General features: G+C 49.0%; 2 protein-coding genes and 1 pseudogene across 3 annotated transcripts; 1 reads left to right on the top strand and 2 right to left on the bottom strand.

Annotated features, from left to right (window-relative positions):
- Window positions 1-156: 156 nt before the first annotated feature.
- Window positions 157-4,839, bottom strand: AMT (aminomethyltransferase). The gene is made up of 9 exons (XM_005892089.2): window positions 4,410-4,839; window positions 4,139-4,306; window positions 3,529-3,609; window positions 3,088-3,219; window positions 2,621-2,699; window positions 2,192-2,337; window positions 1,925-2,105; window positions 1,156-1,311; window positions 157-1,054 (listed from the first exon to the last, which is right to left on the bottom strand). Exons 1-9 carry the CDS (start codon window positions 4,497-4,499, stop codon window positions 876-878), a joined length of 1,212 nt encoding a protein of 403 aa, XP_005892151.1. The 5' UTR covers window positions 4,500-4,839; the 3' UTR covers window positions 157-875.
- Window positions 4,840-4,981: 142 nt separating this feature from the next.
- NICN1 (nicolin 1, tubulin polyglutamylase complex subunit) lies at window positions 4,982-9,317 on the bottom strand. 2 transcript variants are annotated; one of them, XM_014477095.2, is made up of 6 exons: window positions 9,082-9,317; window positions 7,656-7,772; window positions 7,273-7,386; window positions 6,771-6,842; window positions 6,352-6,456; window positions 4,982-6,277 (listed from the first exon to the last, which is right to left on the bottom strand). In XM_014477095.2, exons 1-6 carry the CDS (start codon window positions 9,211-9,213, stop codon window positions 6,236-6,238), a joined length of 582 nt encoding a protein of 193 aa, XP_014332581.1. In that variant the 5' UTR covers window positions 9,214-9,317; the 3' UTR covers window positions 4,982-6,235. The 2 variants fall into 2 exon arrangements, with proteins under 2 accessions (XP_014332581.1, XP_005892154.1); XM_005892092.3 differs by having other exon boundaries at window positions 7,656-7,832; window positions 9,082-9,314.
- A 31-nt stretch (window positions 9,318-9,348) lies between these two features.
- LOC102276995 (NEDD8-conjugating enzyme UBE2F pseudogene) lies at window positions 9,349-17,670 on the top strand (annotated as a pseudogene).
- The last annotated feature ends 1,916 nt before the right edge of the window (window positions 17,671-19,586 follow it).

The following is a 19,586-nucleotide window of genomic DNA, read 5'->3' as shown; positions in this document are numbered from 1 at the left end:
AGCTTCCTACCAGCAGTGATGGTGTCCTATAGGGGCACCCCTTTAGTTCTTATAGAGCTGTTTGTCTCAAGGGGAACCCACTCTGAGCCTCGGCCAGGCAGGCCGGCATTAGACTGGCACCCCCAGGAAGTCTGTGGACAGAGAACAATGAAGCTAGAGACTCTGGAGAACAAGAAGGAAGCTCACTTATTTATTTTTTAGTAGTCTGTGGAGTCCAATAATAAGTCCCAGGGGTGAAGGTCAGCTCAGGATAAGGCAAGCCGGGGAGGAGGCCCAGCCTGTCCACAGCAGCCCTGGGACTCAGAACAGCTGGTGAGCCTAGCCTGGCGTGGCTGACTACTGGGCAGCAGACTGGGCCAACTGGAGAATGTGAAAGAGTGGATCCATGCCCACCTCAGCCATCCCCAAGTTTACACATGGGCCCTGCAGCCCTCCTGGGCCAACCCTCTATAAGTCGGGAATCACACCCCTGCCCGGAGAAAGCCAATGGCTTGCCTTCATGGCCAGTGAACTAGAGGAGGTAGCTGGCACTGCAGTGTGAGAAACCGTGGTGAGGTAGGTTGGGCAGGCTTTCTCTCCCCTTGAAGTAAGCCTTTTGGAAGGATGAGATACCAGAATCAATCTTCTCCAGCAGGCAAGAGAGGGGTCACTGGCACGTGGGCTGGTCCATCACTCAGAAATGCGCTCTTGAAGATACAGTGGCAACGGGATGAGGCAGCAACGGGTGGTGTGTCCCCGCTCACCCAGACAAGAACCAGCATCCACCTAGCCACCCACCTTGGGTGTGTTTCTGCCTTAGCTTCCTGACTAACCCCTGGTAGAATGCCCTTCAGTGTGAGGCTCCTGGAGGGAAAGGCCCCGTCCCCCACTCATCCTCACTTAAGGATGTAGTAGTTTGTGGACACAAAGGGCATCTTGCTGACCACGGCTGGCTGCTGCTTCCGCCGCACCTCTACCAGCAGTGGGGTGCCTGGCCGACTGTACTCATAGGGCACATAACCCATTGCCACATTCTTTTTCAGGCAGGGTGAGGGGCAGCCACTGGTCACAGCACCTGTCCGGGCAGAGGCCGTGTGTCAATACCCCCCTGCCAGCCCAGGGCCCCTGCCCTCCTAGGGGAGGGACAAGGCTCTCCAGCCTCCCTGGTCCACCTACCGATCACAGTACCCTCTGGACTCAGGATGGGACTCTGTGCCCGTACGGGAGCCCCGTCACACATTAACCCCACACGCCTCCGCTGTGCCTTGCTCTTCAGCTGGGGAACAATGACCGAGGCTCCTGGGAAGTCCATAGCAGCTCGGCGGCGCTTCCCTGGAGCGTAACACAATAGATTTAAACCATCGTCCATCAGACCTCTGACCACAGAAGGTCCCAGCAACAAGGACCCCAAGTAACATCCCTCCAGGGCTTCCCAGGTGGCACAGTGGTAAAGAAACCACCTGCCAGTGCAGGAGACACGGGTTTGATCCCAGGGTTGGGAAGATGCCCTGGAATAGGAAATGGCAACCCACTCCAGTATTCTTGCCTGTAAAATTCCATGCACAGAGGAGCCTGGCAGGCTACAGTCCTTAGGGTCGCAAAGAGTCGGACACAACTGAGCATGCCCGCCTGTACAACATCCATCCAGCATCAAGGCCCCTTCATTCAGGCCCCCCCTGCACCTGATTCCTTTCCTTCCCCTGCAGTGCAGTTAGTCACCCACCTCCTGCCCCTGGTCTTGAAGGCTCACCTGCCCACCTCACTTCTGTTGAGAGTCCTCAGCCTCTACTGGGCAAAGCCACTGTGGCACCTTCAGAGAATGAAGGCTCAGGGAGGCTGTGTCCCTTGCTCTAGGCTACACAGCCTTGGAAGCAGTCCTGGGCTGGTCTCAGTGAGGGTCCCTCCAGCCTTCAGGATCCCCTCCCTGAGTGCTAGCCCAGCTCACCGAGTGTCCAGCTCAGGCTGCCTTCCACCGGTGTGGTGTGCTCATCAATGTCGTTCCCATACAAGCAGAGGCCTGCCTCCAGGCGCAGGCTGTCCCGGGCTGCCAGTCCTGCCAGCTTCACCTCAGGGTTTTTCAACAGAGCTGCTGCCAGGCGGACGGCTTCCGCTGCCGGCACTGAGATCTGCAAGGGACACCAGACAGAGCAGGTGGGCAGCTGGCCCCAGAGTCCAGTGCCCGGCACCACCCCATGCCCACTTCTTGACAAACCTCCACACCGTCCTCTCCTGTGTAGCCACAGCGGGTCACACGGCAGCCAGACACGCCAAACACCTCCATCACAGCGCTGGTCATGAAGGGCAGTTTCCGCAGATCATCAGCCACGCCAGCCTGTAGCACCTGGGCTGCAGTGGGACCTGGGTCCAGGGAGCCAGTAACCAAGTGTCCGGGTCCCAGTGCCCCCAGGGAGCTGGATCACAGCCCTCCGGGATAAGAACAAGCCCCGAGCAAGCCCCACCCTGTAGATGGAAGGAGATGTTCCTGCCCACAGAGCCTCATGGCAGGTATAAGGAGGGCATGATACCAAACACAGAATTAGGTTCCAACACCCTCACCTTCCCCCAGCATGGCCTTCATGCCAAGCCGTAGAGGAAACCTGGAAGGCAGAAGTCAACTGCAAGCCCAGCCTGGCCCACTTACCTTGCAGGGCTAGCAGAGCATTATCCATCACCTCCAGGGCCACATCACTGCCCTTGTTCTGAAGCTCCCTAACCTTGTCCTGAAAGGAAAGAAATATCCCATTAGCTCCGGGATCCCTTTCCCTGAGCACCTGCTGTGGGCCAGGTGCCACAGAGCTCAGCACAGTGGGCTCTCGTCTTCCAAGGTCATATAACTACTAAATGGTAGGGATGACTCTAGCCCTGGTTTGCAAGCTCTAACACCAGGTTCCAGCCCTCCATCTTCACCAGAGGATGCTCACTTAGGGGCCAGGATCAGCTTCACCTCCCTACTTGCCCCCCACTTCAACACTGGAGTGCCCACTGGCCTGCTTTCTTTCACACAGTCACTGTCTGAACCCCTTATCCATTCCAGGTCTGTCCTGGACAAGGATGCAACTCTGTGACTTAGGAGGACAGGGTACCTAGAACACAACAAGAGGGGCTTACCTGCATGAGGGTCAGGTCCTTCTCCCTGCAGCCAGCATTGGACACCACATACAGGTGTCCCTCGGAGGCGCTGGTCACAATCAAGTCATCTAAGATGCCTCCAGCCTCGCTGGTAAACAGCGACAGTGTTCCCTAACATCAAAGTGGAGCATCATTGCCTCCAGCTCCAAGAGGCCAAGGTGAAGTGTGAGGCAGACCACCCCTGGCCCCACCCCGCCACCAGAGACTCATAAAGCCTCATGTGCAGGGCTGAAATGGTGGTGCAGGGAGCAAGCTGGGTCAGCCCAGGCCCCGTAGGTACTCCATCCCCCAGGAATACAGGTCCTGAGAAACTATGTCTGCTCCAGCTCTGTGCCCCCAGGCCTGAAGCCAGGACTCAGATGGGTTTGCTGGCTCATATCTAAGGATGCTCACTGAGCAGAAATAAAAGAGGGGCCCCACCTGGTTTGGCTTCAGCTCTGCAATATCTCCAACCACTAGACTCTCCATCAGCTTCACCCGGTCACAGCCAAATATCTTGGTCTGGGAAAGAGATCAAAAAGCGTCAGGTCACTGCAGTAGCTAGTCTGGAAGGCAATGGACAAGGAAGCATCTTCCCTCCCCCGAGGGCCCGGGTCCAACTCAGCCAAAGTGCCTGACTAGTCTTTTTGTTCTGCAAGAGGCAGAAGCCCCCCTTTAACTCCCCCACATCCGCCAATTCAAGAGATGCGCTGAGAGAAGTTAGGGAACTTGAAAGGGCCTGGCACCCTCCTAAAATACCCCTTCTTCCAAACCAACATCCAGAATGGTGGATGACAATGAGTGGTAGCCCCAGCAACCCCCGGGACGTTGAGGTACCCCTAAGTGGGAGCAGGCTGGAAAGATGAAATGGGGAGATGAGCAGGAGACCCTCTAAACTGGTCTGGCCATAGTCCATTATTACACCGTCGAGACCTCGAACTCTTCTGAGAGGGCTGCTCTGGGTATCCAGCTCCCAGCAAAGGCCAGGGGTTGCACAGCTGTGGATGGCAAGGACGCTAGGCTTGGCAGTCGGCGCCCTCCCCCAGCTCACCTGCAGCATGTGGGACACGTCAAAGAGCGAGCAGTGCTGCCGTGTATGCAGGTGTGAATTCACGTGGCTATCCCGGTACTGCACGGGCAGGCTCCAGCCCGCGAACGCCACCATCTTCCCGCCGTGGGCCAGGTGGAAGTCATAGAGCGGTGTCCTGTGGAGCACGTCCTGCGGGCGGCCAGGCTCAGTGCCACCAAGGCCCCAGACCCCAGCCCTCTCCCCTCCCCCACCCTCCAAGATTGGCAACACAACCCAGCAGCCTCCGGCCCACCTGCGCACAACTGAGCGAACGGCATGGGGCCGAGGCCAGAGCTTGCAGACGCGAGCTCAGACGGGATACCATGCTCCTAGCCTGCTGCATGTTTGCCTACAACTGGTACAGCCGACGCACAGAGGCCACCACTCTGCCAGGCACGCTGGGAGATGTAGTCCGGGCCCTGCTTAAATAGGTCTCTCTCCCCCCGCCCTGGGGGAATTACAAGAGAGAGTGGGCAGCCCCAAGGGCAGGCGGGGCCTTAGCACACACAGTGCCTTGACTCCTCTAGCAGGAAAATAGCCCCGGGCTCTTCTTCCATCTGATCAGAGCCAAAAATAGAGCTGGGGGCTAGACCTCCCTGGGCTGACCGCCCTGCCTCCAAAGGGCCAAAGTACTGCAAAGGGCTGAAAGGCCTGAATTACCAGTTTGGGAAAACAGGCATGTAAGGTCACCTGGGGGGAGGGGAAGGGGTGGAGAGGGCACAGGAGGGTGGAGCCAGCCTGGTAGGTGGAATACCACTGTAACCTGGCCTCCTGGGAGGGTCTCCTGCTCTCTCCCTGGGCGAACATAGATAGCCAGCACAGGGATGCATTCCACAGGTATTTATTGATCTTGCTGCACACTAGGCCCTGTGCTGGGGACACAGCTGTGCAGGAGGTCTGCCATCCCAGGGACCTCCCCGCTCCCACCCATATACACTGAGGGCTGCTACTCCTTGAGCACAAGACTGCGATCGTTACCCTCTTAGCAAAAGCTGAATGGGGCTAAGTCAATGACCCTGCAGGCAGATTCCACTTGCAAGAACTCTGATGGTGGAGAGCAGAAGGTGACCACAAAAGGTGGCTGACCTTCCCCCAGAAAGCTGTTGAACCACACAGACATCCAGTTGGCCAGGTCCAACACACATTGCCGAACTGCCTCCCAATAGCCGCCAGAAGAAAGCCACGAAAAACCAGAGAGAAGCAGGATTTTCTCATAAGAAAACAGCCTGTCTTTTTCAACTGCTGGCCTGGGGTTGTAGGAAACCTCAGCTTCTCAAAAAGCACCATTGAGAACCCTCACCCAGACCCACCACCCCACCAAAGTTGATCCCTCATCACTCTGAGCATGGCTTGTAGAAGGGGGTGAATGGAGGAGGGGCAAGGATATGCTTTGGGCTCCGTCAGATGGCAGCCAAGTCCCAGGACTCATTTTCAGGCCCCAGCCTTGCTGGAGGCACCCGCCCAGACCCAATAGGTGGACAGACCCATTTGAACACACATCCAGGAGCCAGCTCAGGGACCAAGGGACTCAGGCTGCCCCACTTCCCAGCCCTGTGTGGCTCCCAAGGTGAGCAGCAGAAGGGTTTAGACAGGAATTTTTTCTTTTTGTGGGCATAACACAAAGGGAGAGAGACCATTAGGAGGTGCAGAAGGAAGAAATGGGGTTCTTGTTTCTCCCTCAAGCTTCCAAGCTATTAATTTAGCCAACTTCCAAGGTTCTGGGAGGTGACCCTAGCCCGCTGCACTCTGGGGTGAGAGAGCAGGCAGAAGACAGGAATGTGCAGCTTGGCAGAGAAACAGAGGGTACAGAGGGATTCTTAGTAACAGAACTGGAGTGTTTTTAGGGAGGAGGAGGAGTTTCGGGTTGCAGTCAGCTGAGGACAGAATGCATCCCCTCTAGGAGCTCATGCTAAAGCAACACAGTGAGCCCCCAGGAATCTTGACTCTGTGAAAGTGGTCCTGACAGAAGGTGCATGCAGGCAACACTTGGAATGCATGGGGACAGCACTTCAGCCTCTGATGGGGGTCCAAACTGGGCCTAGGTGGGCACGGACGGCCAATGTCTTGACGAGCCACGGCTCAAGTGTAGGACAGCAAGTTCAGGTCATAACAGCCATCCACCTGCAACACAAAAGACCATCAGACCTGACCCACTCAGGCCAAAGGGAGCCACTCACAGGGAAGCGATCACTCACGTCAAAGCGGCCGATCCTTGTGGAGGTGTGGCTGGCCCGGATCATCTCTGTCAGCGCCCACATCTGCTGGACCTCGGAGGATACCCTGCTGGGGTCTGGGAGACCCTGCTCCAGAAGGAGGGGTCAGTGGCCATGGGTCTCTCCCCAGCAGTGCCCTCAGAACTCCAGAGAGGCCAAGCGGGGCTGTGGGGCCCTCCAGCTGACATTCCCAGATGACTTGTAAAACAGGACGATAGGGCCTGATGTGCAGTAGGTGGCCCAGCCCCACAGAGATGCCTCAGATCCCAGAAGGGAGGTCCCACAGGGTGAACCAAGGGCCCTGGGTCCAGCCCCAGATTCTTGCAGAAAGGTGTCCCCTTGGGCTTGTGCTGGACACCAAAGCTGTTCACACATGGTTCTCACCCAGGGCGAGGGCTTACCTCAAGAAGGGGAGTGGGCTGTTCACAAGGCACTGGATGGGACAGCCACTTGGGGAAGGTCATGGAAGGGCTCTGCAAAGCAAAGGATACTGCCCTGAGAAGGGCACAGTAGGAGAGCCCTGGAACCAGAGCCCAAGGTCCTGACGACAGAAGAAAGGCCACTGAGCCCCAGACACTGAGAAAATCCTTTTCAGGACCCACGGGCACATAAACTGCCTAAATTCTGCTGCAGAAGGAAGCCCCATAAAGACAAGGGTCAGAAGCAGATTCTGGTCCATGAAAGTTCCAGATATGAAAGAGGCAAGTAGCCCCCAAAGTCAGGAAATATGAGGGCATGCCCTCACCGCTCATCATGAGCTTCCAGAATTCCCACCTGGCTAATTTCCCTGTGAGTCTCCCCATCCTTACCCATCCACTGCCACCCACACCCCCAGGCCTTCCAGCCATAGCTAGGAGCCCCGTGGAGAAAGGGCCAGCCAACAGCTCTGAGCTGGTCACTCACCTTTGGTCCCTGCTGGAAGATCTGAAGCTCCTCCACCGTGAAAGACAACCACAGTGGTGATGGCTGTCGCAGAATCAGGCGCAGTTCCAGTACTTGGGCCATGTCACACAGCATCTGACGCATAAACACACAGACACACACACACACACACAAGGACCCAGAGAGGCCCCAGCTCACTGCCCAGGAGCCAACCAGCAATGAGCCAAGGGGCCTTCTCCCCAGGCCTTGGAGAAGAAAAAGTAGTTCCTCCAAGGCACTCACCAAAGAACCACAGCCCAGACCAGCCTTGCCCACCCCTCTTCGCGCATGTATCCTGGCCCAGACCCCAGGCCCCTTGGGAGCCCTCATTTGGGCTGCCCTGGCCACGCTGAGTCCCAGCTGACCTGGTGCTTGAACAGCGATACGTACTCCTGGGCTCCCTCCTCACTGTGCGGATCGGGCATCAGGCAGTAGTCCCGCAGGCAGGTCACCCACTTGGCTGGAGTGTGTGTTGAGGTGTGCTGGCGAACACGGATGGTCAAAAAGGCTGTGTAGTAATTCTTAAACATGATCTCCTGCAACTAGGGCACACACAACCCACCAAAACAAATCAGACCAGGGTCCAGGGCTGGAGGGGTTTCAAAAGCACCACCTCTTCCTCCACTGAGGAATGGACTCTTGTACCAATCTAACAATTTCAATAAGAATCCACAGGTGCTTTGCTTTCCTAGAAGAACTCACAGTCTAAATAAGCACATCATGCTAACAAACCATGATCTCAGGTCTCGCCGCATGTCCTTGATGCTGCCAGAGGTCAGAGCCCTACCTACCTCTAGAGGAGTCAGAAAATGTACAGATGAGTTCCTCAAGTGGACGGTCAAAGGGTAGAAAATGTAAAAGTAGCACATACAAAGGAGCACCAAGAAGCGAACCTGGCACATGCCTGTGCCAGAGAGTGATTCAGCCTAGTTACAGTAGTTCTCATCACTGCATAGTCATCAGAATTAATCAAGGAGGGGATTCCCTGGTGGTCCAGTGGTTAGAACTCGGCACTTTCACTGCCAGGGCTGGGATTCAATCCCTGGTTAGGGAACTTGGATTTCACATGCCACATGATGCAGCCAAAAAAAAAAATACTGAAGGAAAAATTTTTTGAAGCATAGGTGTACAGGCTCCACCCCAGAACTACTGAATCAGGATTACCAGGGTTGGGCACTTTAATGAAGTCTCCCAGCCTAGAGAAAGGAACAGCTTGAGTAAGAACCATACACTACAGAACAAAGTGGGTGGGGCCGAGAGGCAAGGAGGGCAAAGACACAAAGTGGCTCTGAACGTCAGGCCATTAGAAAGTGGACTTTGTCCTGTGTTGAGGGCCTGAGGTGTCCAGTTACTCATGGTAACTGGAGTCTGGAAACTGCAGCCACTGGGAAGATCCTGATGAAGTTTGAGTTGAACAGCAGGGTCTGTTGGAATGGGCAGGCAGCAGGTATGGGGGTAATTCATTGTCAAATGATACCTAGCCAGTGGCCAGGGACAAAATCACCTCGCACCTCTGTTTGGTTCAAAACTGTTATTTCGAGCACCTAGCCTACTATTCTGGCACTTCCGTGTTAACACCGTTCTGGACATGGGGGAGAGATGTTGAAGTGAACAGAAGAGGAAACTGCACTCTAATATGTGTTAACAAAAGGAATAAAGAAATGGTTAACTGACTATTACGGGCGAGATACCGCAGAGGCTTTCAGCAAACGATTCATTGCCTGGGACACGCCCGAGTTCCCAGATAAGCCCCGCCCAGGAGCCCCGGTCGCGCCCACAGGGCTTGCTCACCTCGAAGGGCGCGACGCTGGGGAAGGTGACATCGATGACCAGAACACCAGGCCGGCCTTGGGAGGTCCGCACGTCGCCCACCTGCAGGGCCACTGTACCTTTCACATGGCAGGGGACCGACACGCGGGACATGGTGGCAGCGGTCGCGACTACTCACAACCGCCGCTCCTGGCCTCTGCCCAATGGTTCTTCCCGGCGTCCTCAGCAGGGCCTCAGGAACTACAACTCCCGAGAGGACTCGCGCTAGGCCAGCCCGGCCAGTCAACGATGCTCGGGGCGGGCCGGAATTCGGAAGTGCTTGCGGAAGTGCTCCTTCAGCCAATCACTGAGCGAGCGAACCGTAGAGGTCAGCCGCAGACCACGCCCAGGAACGGCCTAGCCGTCTGGATAGAATCTGTGCTAAACTCTCTAGGCGCCTGAAGTCTTACTCCGTTTCTGCCTCTGTGCGGGGCTGACTTAATTTAGCGCGTAAAGTTACAAGCATGATATTGATTGCAGAAGTAGATATTACTTCCCTTCCCCTTACTGCCCTTCCCCCCTTTTTTTAAAGGGCAAAGGATTTGAAGAGATAATTCACAAAAGAAGATAAATAGCCAATATGCCCATGAAAAGATGCCTAACATGAGTATTCATCAGAGAAATACAAATTAGAACTTCCCTGTACCCACTGCTGCTGCTGCTGCTAAGTCGCTTCAGTCGTGTCCAACTCTGTGCGACCCCATAGACAGGAGCCCACCAGGCTCCTCTGTCCCTGGGGTTCTCCAGGCAAGAATACTGGACTGGGTTGCCATTTCCTTCTCCAATCCTGCACCCACTAGACAGGCTACAATTAAAAACTGAGGAGATTTGCATGAGGTGGCCAAAGTACTAAGAAAAAACAAAAACAAAAAAAACTGAGGAGAATGTGGAACTCTTATCCACTGATAATTTCCTGCCACTTTGAAAGCAGTTTGGCCATTTTTTTATGGACTAAATTTATACCTAAAATATGATTCAGCCATTGCATTCTTTAAGTATTTACCCAAGAGAAATGAGTTAAGCGTCCATTCAAGGGCTTTATTCATAATCGCCAAAGTTTGGAAATAATCCAGATGTCCAACAGATGAGCAAATGAACAGATTAGGTAATTGTGGTATAGCCATACAATGAAATACTATTCAACAATAAAAAGAAATGAACAAATCCACTTGTCTATCAACAGATGAATGGGTAAATAGTGTAATTACACAAAATGGAATTATTCAGCCTTGAAATGAAGTTCTGGCATAGGCTTCAACATGGATAAACATTGAAAATATTACACTAAGTAAATAAGCCAGATATAGAAGAGCGAATATTGTATAATTCCGCTGATGTGAGGTACCTAGAAGAGGCAAACTCAGAGAGACAGAAAGTTAAATAGAGGTTGCAGGAGCTGGGGAGGGAGAAATACAGAGTTGTTGCTTAACAAGTACAGAGGTTTAGTTCAAGATGGATGAAAAAAAAAAAATCTGGAAATAGTGGTGAGAAGTACACAGCACTATGAATGTACATAAGGCCAATGAAGTATGTATACAGTTAAATGAATAAATGGTAAATTTGATGTCATGTATGTTTTACCACAATAAAAAACAAATGAACAACTGTTATACACAGCACCACGACTAGATTTCAAATGTACTATATTCAGCAAAAGAAGTCAGACTCAAGTGAGTTCATATGGTATGGTCCCACTTATGTGAAATTCTAGAAAAGTGACAATAATGTAGAATAATATAAATCAGAACAGTTTTCCCTAGGGCTATGACTTGATTGGCTGTAGTTGTATTTCTTTAGACTTTTGTCATAGTTCATTAAATAATCCTTAAGATATGTGCATTAAAAAAAGTTTGTTTTTTTTTTAATTTTTTGTCTGCCCCACAGGGCATGTGGGAATCTTAGTTCCCTGACCAGGGATCAAACCTGGCACCCCTGCATTGGAAGCATGGAACCTTAACCACTGGACTGCCAGGGAAGTCTCAATATATGTGCATTTTATTATATATAAATTATACTGCATTTGGGACTTCCTTGGCTTCCAGTGCTTAGGGCTTGAGTTCAATCCCTTGTCAGGAAAGTAGGATCCCACAGGCCACACAGCAGGGCCACAATAAATAAATATTGATTTGTTAAAAAAAAAAAAAAAAAAAAAGCCTCATTAAAGAAATAAAAAATAAGATAATAATAAGAAAAAAGGGGTGGGAGGGAGGTTCAAGAGGGTGGGTACATATGTATGCCTATGGCTGACTCGTGTTGATGTATGGCAGAAACCAATACAAGATTGTAAAGCAATTATCCTTCAATTAAAAATAAACAAATTTAAAAACAAACAAAAGTAAGTTATACCTCAAGGAACATAATTCAACAATAAAAAAATTCACCGTCATATTTATCATCATCACCATCCTTCCAGATACCCGTGAAACAATGCCCCAGAAATTGTCAGTTAAGCCTGCTTTATGGAGGCCATAACAAAGCTGAGGCCAGACACAGTTCAATGATTTCTGAAGCCAAGAAAGCAGTATGGAGTAGAGCTGGAACCAGAGCCTCTTTTGCATTCCTTCCTTATAAGTCAGAACCCTCCAGACAAACCCTCCACCTTTGGTGACCCGGGCCTTATCTGTGTGAGGTCTCCAAGAGACACAGGCCCAGTGTAGCCCATAGAATTCTTATAGTGGGGCATCAAACAGACACAAACCACAATTCCAGGCCAGTCCAAGGAGCAGTCTGGAGGAGCTGAGCCTTCCCAGCCCAGACCTAGAGGCCTCCAGTGACAGAAAACCCTCCCTCCTTCATTGTAATTTGGAACCTTGGGCTTTCCAGACTGCTCCCTGCTATCTCCGTTTTGACTCAGACTAAAGACTCCTCGCCTGGGTCCTTCCAGGTTCCTGAGGGTTTCCCCTTTAGGGAGCAGCACTCCCTGCCCCATACTGGAGCAGTGGCTTCCCTACATTCCAGAGGACTATAGGCCTCCTGAGAATCAAGAGGACACAGGCAGGTTGTGGTCTTCAGGACTCAGCTCTGACAGCAGACCCATGAGGACCCTCATCACAGATGAGTCTCACGTCATATCTCTCCAGTAGACAGCTGCCTCTGCACCATATATGTATGGAGAGAGAGCTCAACTGAAAGATTAAGTTTATGAACTTACAGACTGTTGGTTCCCATGAGTACAGAGGCTGAGAGCTCCCACGATCTGCAGCTGGCAGATCTGAAACCCAGGAGAGCCAGTGTATAGTCCTTCTTTTAAAAATAATTTATTGTTATTTATTTGCTTCTGCCAGGTCTCAGTTGTGGCAGGCAGGGCCTTTGATCTTCTTGTGGTGTGTGGAGTCTTCATTTTATTTTATTTTTTAGTTCACACAGCATGTGGGATCTAGTTCTCTGACTAGGGCTCGAATCCCAGGCTTTGGGAGCGCCACTGACTCTTAGTCACTGGACCACCAGGGAAGTCCCACCAATGAGTAGTTCTAGTTCAAGTCTGAAGGCGTAAGAACCAGGAGAGCTGATGGTATAAATTCCAGTCCAATAGCTGACAGGCTTGGAGACCCTAAAAGAGCTGATGTTTTGGTCATAGCCCAAAGGCTGGAAAAAAAAATGTTCACATTCAAGCAATCAGATGTGAGGGTTTCCTTTTATACTCAACCTTTTTGTTCTATTCAGAAATTCAATTCATTGGATGAGGCCTGCCCATATTAGGGAGGGTAATCTGCTTTACTCAATCTATTCAAATATTAATCTCAAAAACTAAAAAAAAAAAAAAGGAGAGAAAAGAAATAAACCAATGTTAATCTGACACAGAAACACCCTCAGACACACACCCACACACCTAATAAAGCTTGGCTAAATATCTAGATACTCCCTGGTCATTTCAAATTGATGTATAAAATTAATCAGCACACAGTATGGTTTTTTTTTCCAGTATGTTTTTAAATTTCCACATATATAAGATTTTTTTTTCAGTTTTCCTTATCTTATTGATATCTAGTTTCATTCCATTATGACTAAAAAGGAAAAAATACTCTGTGTGATTTCAATCTTTTTAAATTTATCTAGACTTGTTTGTGGAGAAGGCAATGGCAACCCACCCCAGTACTCCTGCCTGGAAAATCCCGTGGGCGGAGGAGCCTGGTAGGCTGCAGTCCATGGGGTCGATAGGAGTCGGACACGACTGAGCGAGACTTCACTTTCACTTTTCACTTTCATGCATTGGAGAAGGAAATGGCAACCCACTCCAGTGTTCTTGCCTGGAGAATCCCAGGGATGGGGGAGCCTGGTGGGCTGCCGTCTATGGGGTCGCACAGAGTCAGACCCGACTGAAGCAACTCAGCAGCAGCAGCAGCAGACTTGTTTGTGGGCTAACACATGACTTACTCTGGAGAATGTTCCACGACCACTTGAGAAGAATGTGTATTCTGGTATTGCTGGATAAAATGTTTTGTACGTCTCTGTTAGGTCTCGTTGGTTTATAGTATTGCTCAAGTCCTCCATTTCCTTATTGATTATGTCTGGTTCTATCCATCATTGATAGTGGAATACTGAACTATTATTGGAGCACCGTGTATTTCTCCTTTCAATTCTGTCGATTTTTGCTTCATATATTAATATTTTGGGGCTCTGTTGTAAGATGTATGTACATTCATAACTGTTATATCTTCTTGTACCTTTTATTAATTTTTTTCTTCTTTGTCTCTTGTAATCTGTTTTGACTTAGGTCTAATTTGCCTTACAATCAAAGAGCCACCCAGCCCTCTTTTGGTTACTATTCAAATGGAATATATTTTTCCACCCCTTAGTTTCAACTTCTTTGTGCCCTTATACCTAAAGTGAGTCTCTTATAGATACATATAGATAGTATGTATCTATATGTATACATAGATACAAAAAAAAAGTCCAATCTGGGAAAAAGTCCAATCTGGGGAATTCCCTGGCGGTCCAGTGGTCAAAACTGGACTCACAGCTCTGGGCTTCCCAGGTGGCTCAGTGGTAAAGAATCCGCCTGCCAATGCAGGAGATGCAGGAGATGTGGGTTTGATCCCTGGGTTGGGAAGATCGCCCGGAGAAGGAAATGGCAATCCACTTCAGTATTCTTGCCTGGAGAATCCCATGGACAGAGGAGCTTGGTGGGCTACAGTCCACGGGGTCACAAAGAGTCAGACACAACAAAGCAGCTGAGCATGCAACTGTTTTCACTGCCAAGGGCTTGGGTTCAATCCCTGGTCAGGGAACTAAGATCCCACAAACTGTGCAGCATGGCCAATACATACATAATAAAAATACTATATATGTCATCTGAATGACCGAAATACATATTTCTCATATATATTTGATCTTTACCCACAGTTTCTGGTTCACAACCTTTCAAAACTCTTGGAATTTCCTGAGAGATAAGAGCAATGGGATAATACTTGGCTTCTTGTCCTCAAATCCTGAAAACCCTTTAGGGAAAGTGATTTTTGGGTCCCACCCAAGGGTGGGGGCTGATTGCAGGAGAAATTTTAGTCCCACTCCCAGACCCCAAGGGAGGGGAGAATGGCTGGAGGTTAAGTCAGTCACCAGTGGCCAATGATTTAATCAATCATGTAATGGGAAGCTCCCATAAAGACCCCAGAACGACAGGGTTCAGAGACCTTCCGGGTTGGTGACTATGTGGAGATGGGCAGAGAGTGGTGCCTGGAGAGGGAATGGAAGCTCCACACCCCTTCCCATGCCTGGCTCTTTGTATCTCTTCTTCTGGCTATTGATGGCTATCCTTTAATAATCCTCTTAGGACAAACCAGTAATCTAGTAACTAAGATGTTTCACTGAGTTCTGTGAATTGTTCTAGCAAATTAATGGAAATTGAGAAGCAGGCTTTGGAAGTTCAGATGTACAGCCAGCGGGTCAGAAGTACAGGTGACAAAATTTGAGATTGGCAGCATAAGTTGGAGAGGGTTATTGTAAACTCAATATGTAGCCAGTTAATCAGAAGCACAGGTAACAACCTGGCCTTGTGACCTCTATCTGCAGTGGAGCGCAGTCTTGTGGGACTGAGCCCTTGACCCATGGAATTTGATTCTGTCTCCAGATAGATATTTGATGATGTTTAAAGTCTGTAGGAGTTTATGGAATAGCTAACCAAGATCAACAAACAAGTTCAGTCTTTATGACCATCCGTCTCTAGAATTGACTACTGAACTCCCAGTGAAAAGTGTCAGGATAAAAAAGGCACTAAAAATTAATCAGATCTTAGTGATAATGGCTTATTATTCATTGAATATCGTCTTTATTTCTAATAGGATTTGTTGCATACCATTCCTGAAATGTCTGTCTTAGAAGTACAGTTACAATGGAAGTATTTAATTCATGATAAAGATCAGTATATGTTGAAAACATGTAGTTCAGTTTGTTTCAGATTAATTTTTTAAGGAAAAATTGTTTTAAAGGTTCAAGGAAGCCATAGTTATAACTGAATACTATTATAGTTTTATTATTGTGATTTACATATTCTTTCTAAAAAATACGTTGATCCTTTAATTCCCAAAGAGATGGAGACCTCAATAATAACCATATTTACAAAATCCATGTCTTAAAACAAGGCTTATTTACCAGACATAACTGAATGTAGAAAGCCCTTTTTCAACACTGTATGCAAATTAGTTAGGTTTTTGCATGCATATTTAAGACTATACTTCAGCTGATAGTGTTTGTGTCTTCAGCGTGTATATTAATCAGGTGGTGAATTATTCTTTCAGTCTTTGGTAGTAACTGGAAGTTGTCTTATGCTTTTGGTATTGCTTTGTAAAAGATTTTCATTTCAGAGAGGAGTGTTCACCTTTACCATTTAGCACAGTGATTTAACTGTTGATCATTCCATTCAAGGAGAGTCATACTTTTTAATGGTAACTAGGAGAAGGAACGGAGAAGGCAGTGGCACCGACTCCAGTACCCTTGCTGGAAAATCCATGGACAGAGGAGCCTGGTGGGCTGCACTCCATGGGGTCACTAAGAGTCCGGAACGACTGAGCGACTTCACTTTCACTTTTCACTTTCATGCACTGGAGAAGGAAATGGCAACCCACTCCAGTGTTCTTGCCTGGAGAATCCCAGGGATGGGGAAGCCTGGTGGGCTGCCGTCTCTGGGGTCGCACAGAGTCGGACACGACTGAAGCGACTTAGCAGCAGCAGCAGCAGAAGCAGCAGCAGTGAGGTTTTGGTGGCTCAGACGGTAAAGCGTCTGCCTACAATGCGAGAGACCCGGGTTCAATCCCTGGGTTGGGAACATGCCCCTGGAGAAGGAAATGGCAACCCACTGCAGTACTCTTGCCTGGAGAATCCCATGAAAGGAGGAGAGTGGTAGGCTACAGTCCATGAGGTTGCAAAGAGTGGGACCCACTTCACTTTATTTTCAATGATGGTTTCAAGTTACATTGTGTCCTTTCCATTAAACCTGAAAGACTCCCTTTAGCATTTCTTGTAGGGCAGGTCTACTGCTATATTGTTGCTTATTTTAAATAAGTAAATAGGGACTTTCCTGTCTTGTGGTTAAGATTCCACCCTTCCCCAGCAGGGGGCACAAGCTGGATCCCTTCTCAGGGAGCTTAGGTGGCGCTAGTGGTGAAGAATCTGCCTTCCAACGCAGGATACACAGGTTTGATCCCTGGGTCAGGAAGAGCCCATGGAAGAGGAAATGGCAACCCACTCTAGTATTTGTGCCTGGAAAAGTCCGTGGACAGAGGAGCCTGGGGGGCTACAGTCCATGGGGTCACAAAGAGCTGGACACAACTGAACGACCTGAAGAGCACAGGGAGCTAAGATTCCCATGTGCCTGGCAGTGTAGCTTAAAAAAAAGTTTAAAGTTTCCTGTTTTATTTTCGAACACATAAACATCTACGCGAGAGAGATATAACTCATATAAAATCTCTCTTGAGTTGTCCTCAGTTATTTTAAGAGTGTAGGACAGAGGAGCCTGTCATGCTACAGTCCACAGGGTCACAAAGAGCTGGGCTCAGCTTTGAAAAACCAACAACGATGTTTCACTACCAAGCAAATTGAAGCAGGGTGGTGGGCTCAAAGAGTCCTGGGTGCCACTTACAGCCTCTGACTCCACTCGGTGGGTGTCCGTGAGACAGGCTGCTTGTTAAAGAGGCGGCAGAAGCTGAAGCTAATTTACCTTGTACGTGCAAAGTGCGTTTTCCTAATCTGAACAAGTTCCATCGCTTTCAGCTGTCACTCCGGATAAGGGTTACTACCAGGGTGGCAAATTTCAGTTTGAAACTGAAGTTTCTGATGCATACAACATGCTGCCTCCCAAAGTGAAATGCTTGTCCAGGATTTGGCACCCCCAACATCACAGAGACAGGTGAAATACCCCTAAGTTTACTGAGAGAAAACTCAATGTTCTCAACATTTTTGGGGCACTGGCTGGACTCCCACGAGGACACGGAAGGATGTTGTTTGGGGATTAAACTGTTTACTAATATTTTGAGTTTCGATGATCCACTAAATATTGGAGCTGCAGAACATCATTTGTGGGACAAGGAAGACTTCCGGAACAAAGTTGAAGACTACATTAAGCGTTAGGCCAGATGACAGGAGTAGCAGACTGCAAGGCCATGGATCGCGCATTAAGAAGTTTATCTCCAGGCTTCCGCAGTGGCTCACTGGTAAAGAATCCACCTGCCAATGCAGAAGACACGGTTTCCAATCCCTGGTCTGGGAAGATCCCACATACCAAGAAGTAACTAAGCCTGTGCTCCAAAACTACTGAGCCTATGCTCTAGAGCCCAGGAGCCACAACACCTGAGCCCACACACCGCAGCTACTGAAGCCCGCTCGCCCTAGAACCCGCGCTCCGCAACACGAGAAGCCACTGCGATGAGAAGCCTGTGCACTGCAACTAGGGAAAAGCCCATGCAAACAGTGAAGACCCAGCACAGCCAAAAATAAAAAAAATCATATATTAAAAAAAAAAAGAAGTTTGCCTTCAAACTTGGCAATCAGAAACACGCTCCAAACTGTGATTGCACGCAAATTCTTTTCGCTCCTTCCACGAATGTTGGTCCTGCCTAGATGTTATGAAGCTTCCCAGAATGCACAGTAGATCCCTTAATGAAATGCATATTTTATTTAAGTATATTTTGGGACAGATTTGTTATTTGTAAAATTTTACACTGTATTTGTTTTTTGGTTTTCATTTAGTTTGTATTTTCATTGTATAGTGCAGACAGAAAGATGTTAGGTCAAGCAACTTTTTGGGGGGGAGATTAAGCAACTTTTGAGAAAGAATACAAAAAAATATGAAAGGCAAAAAATAAAAAGAGTGTATGTGTTCTCAAAATAAAAAACTTTGAGATCCGCTGTTCTAGGGTTTATAAAGTGTTAGATCATGGCTGTGAGAGAATGAATATTCTTACATTTAATCAATAACATCAAACTTCTTCCCCAAATGGTCCTTTGCTTCCCAAAATAACAATAAGCAATAATCTTTTTAAACTGCATCTCTGGCCCTCTCTTCCTCATCTATCTCTTACACTATTCTATTCCCTGCTCTGGCCACGTTATCCTCCACATTGTCCCAGGCTTACGGGTTTACTTCCACCTGTTTGCTCACTCTCTCTCCTTTCTCCTTCTCAGCCCTGATACCTCCTTCAGTTCATTTCAGTTCAGTCTCTCAGTCATGTCCAACTCTTTGTGACCCCATGAATCGCAGCATGCCCGGCCTCCCTGTCCATCACCAACTCCCAGAGTTTGCTCAGACTCACATCCATCGAGTCAGTGATGCCATCCAGCCATCTCATCCTCTGTCGTCCCCTTCTCCTCCTGCCCCCAATCCCTCCCAGCATCAGAGTCTTTTCCAATGAGTCAACTCTTCGCATGAGGTGGCCAAAGTACTGGAGTTTCAGCTTCAGCATCATTCCTTCCAAAGAAATCCCAGGGCTGATCTCCTTCAGAATGGACTGGTTGGATCTCCTTGCAGTCCAAGGGACTCTCAAGAGTCTTCTCCAATACCACAGTTCAAAAGCATCAATTCTTCGGTGCTCAGCCTTCTTCACAGTCCAACTCTCAAATCCATACATGACCACAGGAAAAACCATAGCCTTGACTAGACGGACCTTTGTTGGCAAAGTAATGTCTCTGCTTTTCAATATGCTATCTAGGTTGGTTATAACTTTTCTTCCAAGGAGTAAGCGTGTTTTAATTTCATGGCTGCAGTCACCATATCTCCTTACCTAACATCATATTACATGTTCATTTATATGTCTGACCACCCTTTGGAACTGCACTGTTGAACAGAAATAAAATGCAAGCCACAAATGTGAGCCCCATATGTAATTTTAAAATTCTCAGTGGTTATGTTATAACATTAAAAAAAAAGTATTTTTAATATTTTATAAATGAACGTGCAAGAGATAGATTGGAATGGCCTGCAGTTGGCACCCTTCCCTAGAACAGGTCCCAGGAATCTGAGAAAACATCTCCTGGCTGGCAACCCTCTGACATAATAA

The sequence above is a fragment of the Bos mutus genome, chromosome 22 (genome assembly GCF_027580195.1).
Source record: "Bos mutus isolate GX-2022 chromosome 22, NWIPB_WYAK_1.1, whole genome shotgun sequence".
Taxonomy (NCBI): domain Eukaryota; kingdom Metazoa; phylum Chordata; class Mammalia; order Artiodactyla; family Bovidae; genus Bos; species Bos mutus.
The sequence above is the reverse complement of the archived record's forward strand: the minus strand, read 5'-3'. Positions and strand labels throughout refer to the sequence as shown.